At 38.9% G+C, this 10167-nt stretch overlaps 1 protein-coding gene and 1 pseudogene across 2 annotated transcripts in view; both read left to right on the forward strand.

The window, feature by feature from the left end:
* Positions 1-10167, forward strand: part of FAM149B1 (family with sequence similarity 149, member B1) — an 88810-nt gene that overhangs the window by 23119 nt on the left and 55524 nt on the right. Inside the window, exons 2-3 of one of the 2 annotated variants that reach the window (XM_011991118.1) lie at positions 348-490; positions 1274-1390. In XM_011991118.1, coding sequence (XP_011846508.1) covers positions 348-490; positions 1274-1390 — 260 coding nt within the window. Of the gene's footprint in view, positions 1-347; positions 491-1273; positions 1391-10167 lie in introns of those variants that run through there. The other variant, XM_011991119.1, reaches the window with a different exon arrangement.
* On the forward strand, positions 7689-8543 carry LOC105547517 (annotated as a pseudogene).

The following is a 10167-nucleotide window of genomic DNA, read 5'->3' on the forward strand; positions in this document are numbered from 1 at the left end:
TTTTTTTTTTTTTTTTTTTTAAGGCTAGTCAAGTGAAGCAATAGGAGTGGAGAGGAAACAAAGAAATCCGTAAGTGGTTGTGATCAATTAGCTGTAAACACCACTGTACTTGGACCAGCCTAAAAAACAGACATTTATCTAAATTTTCTTTAAATATGAATGGAGAAGATATCTGAAAATTCCAAGATCTGAAAACTCACTAATTTAATTTTTCTTTCATGGAAACACAGTAGTATTTCAAGTAGACTAAACATTTAAACAAAACAAGTCTTACTGCTTTCAATCTTTACAATTTTTAACAGAGAGTGAAGCTCACCTAAATATTTGGGGGGAATATTTTCTTTTAGGAACTTGATCAAAATGCCACTGAAAAAGTCCAGGCAATGTTCACAGCCATTGATGAACTCTTGTATGAGCAGAAGTTGAGTGTGCATACCAAGAGTCTACAAGAAGAGTGCCAACAGTGGACAGCCAGCTTTCCTCACCTCAGGTACTGAAGCCCTCCAGTGGACTTGTATTCATGGATAATACTAAAATTTAAAAAGTAGATTTTTTTTTAAAAAAAGCTTGTATTCTAAAATCTTTCTGAGCATGACTTTAATGAATATAAATAAGGCCATGTGGTATAAAGCCTCAGCTAAGAGAAAACTTAAGTTGGTAGAAGTTTCTTAGAGTTTCCATAACTAACAATATGTGATCCTAATGAAGTAAAACTATTTCTACAACAGCAGCTGAGGTCTAGTATCTGGGTACCAAAAAGCCCTTCTTTTGAACAGGATGGTCAGAAAATGTAACTGTTGTATACAATTAAATTCTTACATATACTTGAAACTAGACAGAGGCTGTTCAAGAGCTTCCTTCAGAAACTGCAATAGTACCACTTATTGCACATACTCAAAATTTATAAAGCTTCATGTTCTTAAGAATGTAATTCATAGTTTTCACTAATTTGACTGGGACTTCATCCCATTTTGGCTGATTTAATGAGGACTATTATGAAGCATGAAGGGCAGATTACAGATGTTTGCTTAGATTTGTTGGATTTTTTTTTTTTTTTAACACCAGGCTATAGGTTTATCTTTTCCATCTCCATTCTATGGAAGAGATATACCTGTAGTAAGGCTCTGGATTTACATTTTCTCATTCTTAATCAGTATCAGACTGTATACTGGACTTTTTATGTAGAGCCATCAAATATGTTCAAAATATATCTAGATTTTGTATGTATGCCAGTGAAAGTGCTTAATTGTGTGTATGTTTCTTCATTTTGAAGGATTCTAGGTAGGCAGATAATCACTCCAAGTGAAGGTTACAGATTGTATCCTAGATCCCCTTCTGCTGTTTCTGCTTCATATGAAACAACCTTGTCTCAAGAAAGAGATTCTACTATGTGAGTATTCCATTATGTAAGTATTTCAATGTGCCCTAATATGCAAGTATTATATCCTACCAGTTGTATTAAGGGATTAAAATACTTCTTCCTACTTACTGGTATTTAGTAAAGCATAGCAAATTCTGTTAAGATGGTCCGTAGTCTTTGTGTACATTAAAATTTTATTATGTAATTTTGTTCAAAAAGTTATACCTTTCTTGGAGTGTATTACTCTGTTTTCTGTTGCTTATAACAGAATACCTGAAACTGGGCAATTTATAAGGAAAAGGAAGTTATTTCTTACAGTTCTGGAGGCTGAGAAGTCCAAGGTCAAGGGGCAGGATCTGGGAGGACCTTCTTGCTGGTGGGACTCTCTGCAGGGTCCCAAGGCAGTGCAGGGACTCACATGGCAAGGGGGCTGTTCATGCTAATATGCCAACTCGGGTTTCTCTTTTTTTTTTTATAAAGCTACCAGTTCCCCTTCCACGATAATCCAATAATCCATACATGGATTAAACCATTCACGAGGACAGAACCCCTGAGATCCAATTACCCCTTAAAGGCTCCACCTCTCAACACTGCCAAATTAGGGACTAAATTTCAACATGAATTTTGGAGGGGACAAATATTCAAACCATATAATAGTGCTTAAGGATATTCTTGTTATTCAGGTCTCTATATCTATATATATTTACATACATCTATAAATATGGACACTTCCTTCTTGACATAAATGTGTAAATAGAATGGTTTTTTAAAAATGTCGAAGTCTAAGAAAAAGACTTTTAAAACTTTTTTGAAAAAATGTTGAAATAGTGATTTTTTAATAACATGTAATATTAATTACAATTTAATATCTTTAAAGAAATTAAACTTCAAAGTACTTTTTTTTTTTTTTTGAGATGGAATCTCCCTCTGTCACCCAGGCTGGAACAGTCTTGGCTCACTGCAACCTCTACCTCCCAGGTTCAAGCATTTCTTCTGCCTCAGCCTCTCGAGTAGCTGGGACTGCAGGTGCGCACCACAGCGCCCGGGGTTTCACCATACTGGCCAGGCTGGTCTCAAACTCCTGACCTCGTGATCCACCCGCCTCGGCCTGCCCAAAGTGCTGGGATTACAGACATGAGCCACCACACCCAGCCTTTTTTTTTTTTTTTTTTTTTTGAGATGGAATCTTGCTCTGTCACCGAGGCTGGAGTGCAGTGTGCAATGGCACAATCTCAGCTCACTGCAACCTCCGCCTCCCAGGTTCGAGCAATTCTCCTGCCTCAGCCTCCCAAGTAGCTGGAATTACAGGAGCCCACCACCACGCCCGGCTAATTTTTGTATTGTTGGTAGAGATGGGGTTTCACCATGTTGGCCAGGCTGGTCTTGAACTCCTGACCTCAGGTGATCTGCCTGCCTCAGCGTTCCAAAGTGCTGGGATTACAGGTGTGAGCCACCATGCCTGGCCCAAAGTAATTTTTTAATGGCAAGATCTTTTGAACACCTCAGACTTTTTAAATAGTAGCAAAATAAACCTAAATAGGATTACTTTGAAACCTATACCTATACTTAAATCTACTGTAAAATATAATATCATAGTTTTAATTTATTTAAAAAATTATTCGTATACTTTTTCCCATGGCTGCAGTTTTACTTATTCGATACCTTCCAATAGTTGTAGTAATACTTACTTTTGGAGCCTCCTTGAGTCTGTAGTAATCTCACCAGACCATAAAGTAAAACATTACTGTTAGGGTTATGGGATTTGGGTTATCAACTGATTTTTGGTCAGATAATGATATTTGTTTGCTGTTCCTAAAGTGATTTAAACTCAAGCTGCTGGTCATTAGGCATTCTTTTTAAATTAAATCTCATGCATTATATCGATAAGTTTACTCCTTTAATATAATATAAAAAATTTTACAGCCTAATGTCACCCACAGAAATGATGTATTCTTTCATTCTCTCTGATCAAAATTATATAACTCATATTCTGTTATTAGGATATATCGACCTGATCTGTTAATGTAAACTTTATATGTGCCTTATTTTATAACTATCAATGGTAAGTTCATTTAGAAATTTAATCTTCAAGGAAATAAGAAATCAAGTCTGAGCAGTTAGTCATCCTTTTTAGGACATCTGACTATATCACCATTCTGCGACATATTGCTAATACCCTTTCCTTTTTACTTGCTACTACCAGTGTTGATTAGTCTTCCTATTTTTGGTTCTACTTTTTCCTGGGATATTGGACTTACAGTTCTCAATACTTTACTTACACAAGTAAAACAAATACCTATTTACACTTTATACACAGACATATACTTAGAAGAAACAAATTATCCAGGTATATTAGCACACCACTACTTATTGGAAGCCATAAAAAATTAAACAAAATCCATGATATTTACTTCTTTCATGTAACAGCTACTTTGTTCATACTTTATATTTTTATTCTTGAGTACCATTATGAACTCATAGCATTTCAAAATATTTATATATTTACTTAGCAATAATTAGTATTGATGCTGTAATTGTTACAAGTTAGCCACTTAAAGCTAGTACTTTTGGTTTTGTTTTGACTATATCTTTGCTTTCTGGTACAGTAGGATGTGCCAGGCCCATCCTTAACTTTTTCTTCCTTTAACATCTAGAATCAGCTGAACTTTAAGGAGACTTACTCCTTTGAGAGGCTAATACAGTTGTATTAAAGAACCAAGTTGGGTGGTGAGGGTATGTAAGTTGTGCTACTGCTATTTTGCCACTTTATTTTATTTATTTATTTATTTTTCAAGAGATAGGGTCTTGCTCTGTCACCCAGGCTGGAGTGCAGTGGCACAATCATAGCTCACAGCAGCCTTGAGCTCCTGGCGTCAAGCAGTCCTCCCACCTCAGCCTTCTGAGTGGCCAGGCTATTTTGCCACTTTTTGCTGTGAGAGGTATGAAGAAAATGTGTCATTAATTCATTTTGATTTTTCAGTTTAACAAATCAGGTTATCATAAAATATAAGGTTTATCAACTGCTAAGACTTTCTATAAAAATAACATTTCAGATTATATCCATTCTTGCCCTCTCCAGCATATTCTCCACATTAAATCAGATTTTTTTTTAAATTCAGGGTTGATCCTTTCTGTCTCCCACTTAAAAACTTTCAGTAGCTTTCCACTGAATTTAAGATAAAAATCTAAAATCGTATCATCAGCTGGCCCCTGCCTACTTCTCTAAGACATCTATCAGTCTCTCTCTCTCATTCATTAATCCTTCCAACACTGGCTTTCTTTCAGACCTCAAATGCACGAAACTAGGTATTTGGTTCAGTTCTCTAGGAGTTCTTGGGCCAGAAGAAAGTAGTAGAGTAAATAATATAGTAATACAGCATCTTCCTGTTTGTATCTCTAACACCTAGGACAGTGCCTGTAACATGGTTAGCAGTCAACTTGCTGCTTCCTTTTCTTTTTGGTTTTGTTTTTTGTTTTTTGAGACAGGGTCTTACTCACTTGTACAGGCTGGAGTGCAGTGGTGCAATCACAGGTGACTACAGCCTTGACCTCCTGGGCTAAAGCAATCCTCCTGCCTCAGCCTCCTGAGTAGCTGGGACCACAGGCGTGCTCTACCACATCTGGCTAATTTTTGTATTTTCAGTAGAGATGGGGTTTCACCATGTTGCCCCGGCTGGTCTTGAACTCCTGAGCTCAAGTGATTTGCCCACCTTGGCCTCCCAAAGTGCTGGGATTACAGGCATGATGCGCCATGCCTGGCCACTCTTTTTTCTTAACTAAGTAAAAGCAGATCATATTTACATTTTTAGAAAAACTACACAAAAATGAATTAATGTATACATTGACATTATGGTTGCAAAACAAAGTAATTAATGTCTAGGTCAAAATGAAGTTCCTCAGCACTGTAAGACAGGGTGAGAGAAACAAACACACAAAAAGAAGAAATTCCAGCCAGGCACAGTGGCTCACGCCTGTAATCCTGGCACTCTGGGAGGTTGAGGCAGGTGGATCACTTGAGGTCAGGAGTTTGAGACCAGCCTGGCCAACATAGTGAAACCCTGTCTCTACTAAAAATAAAAAAAATTAGCCAGGTGTGGTGGCGCACGCCTGTAATCCCGGCTGCTTGGGAGGCTGAGGCAGGAGAATCCCTTGAACTTGGGAGGCAGAGGTTGCAGTAAGCTGAGATCACATCACTGCACTCCAGCCTGGGCGACAGAGCGAGACTCTGTCTCAAAAAAAAAGGAAAATCCAGGAACTTGTGGCAACATACAGGGGAAATACAGGCCAAAAAAGGATCCCGAAAAGATGAGTTTGAAGACATTTCCACTTGAGAAAAACTATGCATTCTGCTACTTCAAGTTAGCTAAGGGGCTTATTTATACTTAGATATATATCCCAACAAAAAATAACTAACTATAATATCTAATGAGTTGCTAAAGTACATGACTACATGCTGAATTATAACCCTTTAAAAATCATTAAAAGAATGGAGAACCCAAAAATAAACCCTTGCAATTATGGCCAAATGATTTTCGACAAGAGTGCCAAGACTACCTGGGTAAAGGACAGTCTCTTTAATAGATGGTGTTAGGAAAACTGGACACCCACATGCAGAACAATGAAGTTGGACCCTTACTTATACCATATACAAAAATTAACTCAAAATGGATCGAAGACCTAAATGTAAGATGTAAAACTGTGCCACGCGGTGGCTTAAGCCTGTAATCCTAGCACTTTGGGAGGCCGAGACGGGCGGATCACGAGGTCAGGAGATCGAGACCATCCTGGCTAACACGGTGAAACCCTGGCGGGCGCCTGTAGTCCCAGCTACTCAGGAGGCTGAGGCAGGAGAGTGGCGTAAACCCAGGAGGCGGAGCTTGCAGTGAACTGAGATCTGGCCACTGCACTCCAGCCTGGGTGACAGAGATAGTGAAACCCCATCTCTACTAAAAATACAAAAATTAGCTGGGAGTGGCAGTGTGCACTTGTAATTCCAGCTACTCAGGAGGCTGAGGCAGGAGAATTGCTTGAATCCAGGAGGCGGAGGTTGCAGTGAGTTGAGATCGCACCATTGCACTCCAGCCTGGGAGGCAACAGTGAAACTCCATCTCAAAAAATAATAATAATAATTCAATTGAAAAAATGGACAAAAGACTTGAATAGACAATTCTACAAAGATATGCAAATGGCCAATAAGCACCTGAAAAGATGCTAGGCAGGAAGGATAGCTCTTGGCCACTTGTTCCTTCCAATCATCCCAGAGGGCCTTGGCAGTAATCACTTTTTTAGAGATGCGGAACTGTACTTCCTAATGCCTACACCTGGAAGGACTGGTTCCAAATTAAACTCTTTGTGTAAATAAAAAACCTAGCAGTCATTTTATCCTCCATGAATGTGGGAGAAGAATAAAGTTATGTCACACAAGAAAACACATCTCTATTTAAATATAACTATCAGGGCAACACAGTATTAGGTAAGATAACTGTTATTCTTTTTGTTTGGTTGTTTGTTTTAGGAGACAGGGTCCCACTATGTTGCCCAGGCTGGCCTCAAACTCCTGAGTTCAAGAGATCCTCCTGCCTTGACCTCCCAAATAGCTGGGACTGTAGGCACATGCCACTGTATCCAGCCTATTCCTTTGTTAAATAAGTGAATTACAGACATTATATAAATTAAAGGTTATTTTCCAGATATAGTAATCTCCAAAGTCCAATGATTTAAAAGATTCCTTTGTTAAAAATAACATATGCAGTTTTTCAGTCAGATGCTAAGTAGTTTTTCACATCATGTCTGGTGGCTCCGTGGATTATAACAGCAGAGAATATGGCGGCCCACAGAGAATGGACCCTGATGGTGTCATCGAGAGCAACTGGAAGGAGGTTGTTGATAACTCTGATGATACAAACTTAAAGGAGTCTCTTCTTTGGGGTATCTGTGCTTATGATTTGAGAAGCCTTCCGCTATTCAGCAGAGACCTATTATTCCCTGTATTAAAGATCCAAAAGATGGCCGGGCACAGTGGTTCACACCTGTAATCCCAGCACTTTGGGAGGCCGAGGCGGGTAGATCGCCTGAGGTCAGGAGTTCGAGACCAGCCTGGCCAACATGGTGAAACCCCATCTCTACTAAAAATACAAAAATTAGCTGGGCATGTTGGTGGGTACCTGCAATCCCAGCTACTCGGGAGGTTGAGGCAGGAGAATCAACCCTTGAACTTGGGAGGCGGAGGTTGCAGTGAGCCGAGATCGCGCCATTGTACTCCATCCTGGGTGACAAGAGCAAAACTCCATCTCAAAAACAAAACAAAACCAAAAGTACCTGAAAGTTATTTCTGGCACTTGGAGACTATACGGGAGCAACATGTCATGCCTGCATTGGTGGAACAGATGTTCAAAATGAATGCAAAAACTGCAGGCTGAAGCACCACATATTGTTGGTACACCAGGGAGAGTATGTGATATGTTAAACAGAAGATACCTTTTTCCAAAATGGATCAAAATGTTAGTTTTGGATGAAGCAGATGAAATGTTCAGCCAAGGGTTTAATGATCAAATCTATGAGATTTTCCCAAAAATTAAATACAAGTATTTAGGTTGTGTTGCTTTCTGCCACGATGCCAACTGATGTGTTGGAAGTGACCAAAAAATTCACTAAAGATCCAATTCAAATTCTGGTGAAAAAGGAAGAATTGAACCTTGAAGGAATCAAACAGTTTTATATCAATGTTGAGCGAGAGGAATGGAAGTTGGATACACTTTGTGATTTGTACAAAACACCATTAAACAGGCTGTTATTTTTCTCAATACAAGGTGAAAGGTGGACTGGCTGGCTGAGAAAATTCATGCCAGGGACTTCACAGTTTTTGCTCTGCATGGTGACGTGGACCAGAAGGACAGAGATATTATCATGAGGGAATTCCGATCAGGGTCAAGCCCTGTTCCGATCACTACTGACTTGTTGGCACGTGGGACTGATGTCCAAGTGTCTTTGGTTATAAACTATGATCTACCTACCAGTCATGAAAACTATATTCACAGAATTGGCAGAAGGGGTCGATTTAGTAGAAAAGGTGTGGCTATAAACTTTGTTACTGAAGACGACAAGAAGATTCTTCGTGACACTGAGATTTTTCTACAATACTACAGTGAAGGAAATGCCCATAAATGTAGCTGATTGTATTTAATTCCTGGGATGAGAGAGTTTTATATGCAATGCTCCCTGTTGTCGAATAGACAATTACAATGTGCATTGTGCTTCTTTCTTTAGGAATATTTGAATCTTGTCTCAATTCTCATAACAGATCAGAAATACAGATTTTGATAGCAAAGCAACATTAGTCGTGAGCTCTTGTGAGGAAAGTCATTGGCTTTGTCCTCTTTAAACTGTTAGGATAGGTATAAAAGAAAAAAAATTTTTCTTTCTTCGAAATTTATTTCCTAGTTCTGTAGAAATAGTTGTATTAGATGTTCTGTATTATTTAATAATATATTTGGGGACTAAAATATGTAAGTGCTGTATAAAGTCAGCCAATTATATTAAAGTAGTATATCTGCCCTTATTGTGTTTGTCATTAGCCTGAGTAGGAAGGCCTTTAAAATTGATTTTTTTAGAAAGCATTCAAATGCATTTTATTTGGTATTGTATTTATTGCAATCAAGTATTTAATTAGTGCTAAGTGTGAACTGGACCCTGTTGCTAAGCACAAGCAAGCAATCATATCCTAAGTAGGGTTAGATTCCCAGTAAAACTGCCATATTGCACATGTCTTAATGACGTTTGAGTGTTAAATAAACTGTATATTCACTTAAAAAAAAAAAGAAAAGAAAAGGAAATAACGGCCAGGCGTGGTGGCTCACGCATATAATCCTGGCACTTTGGGAGTGTGAGGTGGGCAGATAACCTGAGGTCAGGAGTTTCAGACCAGTCTAGCCAACATGTTGAAACCCCGTCTCTACTAAAAAGACAAAAATTAGCCAGGCGTGGTGGCGCACACCTGTAATCCCAGCTACTGGGGAGGCTGAGACAGGAGAGTCGCTTGAACCCTGGAGGCAGATCTTGCAGTGAGCCAAGATCATGCACTGCACTCCAGCCTGGGTGACAGAGCGAGACTCTGTCTCAAAAAAAAAAGAAAAGAAAAGAAAAAAAAGAAATAACATTTACAAAGACAACTTTATGGTTGTAGAATACTATCTTATTTTTTGCTGCAGCTTTAGGGGAAATGGGAATATTTTTCCTTCTTATCTAGCTAAAATTTCTTCTAATAGCAGTTATAAAGGCCTATAGTTGTTAGAAATTCCTATTTGTTTTTCAACACAAAGAATTCCATTAGTTACCACTGACTAAAAATATAATTGGTTATTAGTATAAATGGAATAATACAATAGCAGAATAACATAATGGAATGTTGGGTATACATTCCATATGTTTGATAGCTTTTTTTTTGTCACCCAGGCTGGAGTGCAATGGCGTGATCTCTGCTCACTGCAACCTTTGCCTCCCAGGTTCAAGGGATTCTCCTTCCTCAGCCTCCCAAGTAGCTGGGATTACAGGCGTGAGCCACCATACCCGGCTAATTTTTTGTATTATTATTATTTTTTTTTTAAAGGAGAGACGGGGTTTCGCTGTGTTAGCCAGGATGGTCTCAATCTCCTGACCTCGTGATCCGCCCACCTTGGCCTCCCAAAGTGCTGGGATTACGGGTGTGAGCCACTGCCCCTGGCCTAATTTTTGTATTTTTTAAGTAGAGACAGGGTTTCACCATGTTGGCCAGGCTGGTCTCAAACTCCTGACCTCAGGTGATCTGCCTG

This window comes from Mandrillus leucophaeus, unplaced genomic scaffold (genome assembly GCF_000951045.1).
Source record: "Mandrillus leucophaeus isolate KB7577 unplaced genomic scaffold, Mleu.le_1.0 Scaffold39, whole genome shotgun sequence".
In the NCBI taxonomy this organism is placed as follows: Eukaryota; Metazoa; Chordata; class Mammalia; order Primates; family Cercopithecidae; genus Mandrillus; species Mandrillus leucophaeus.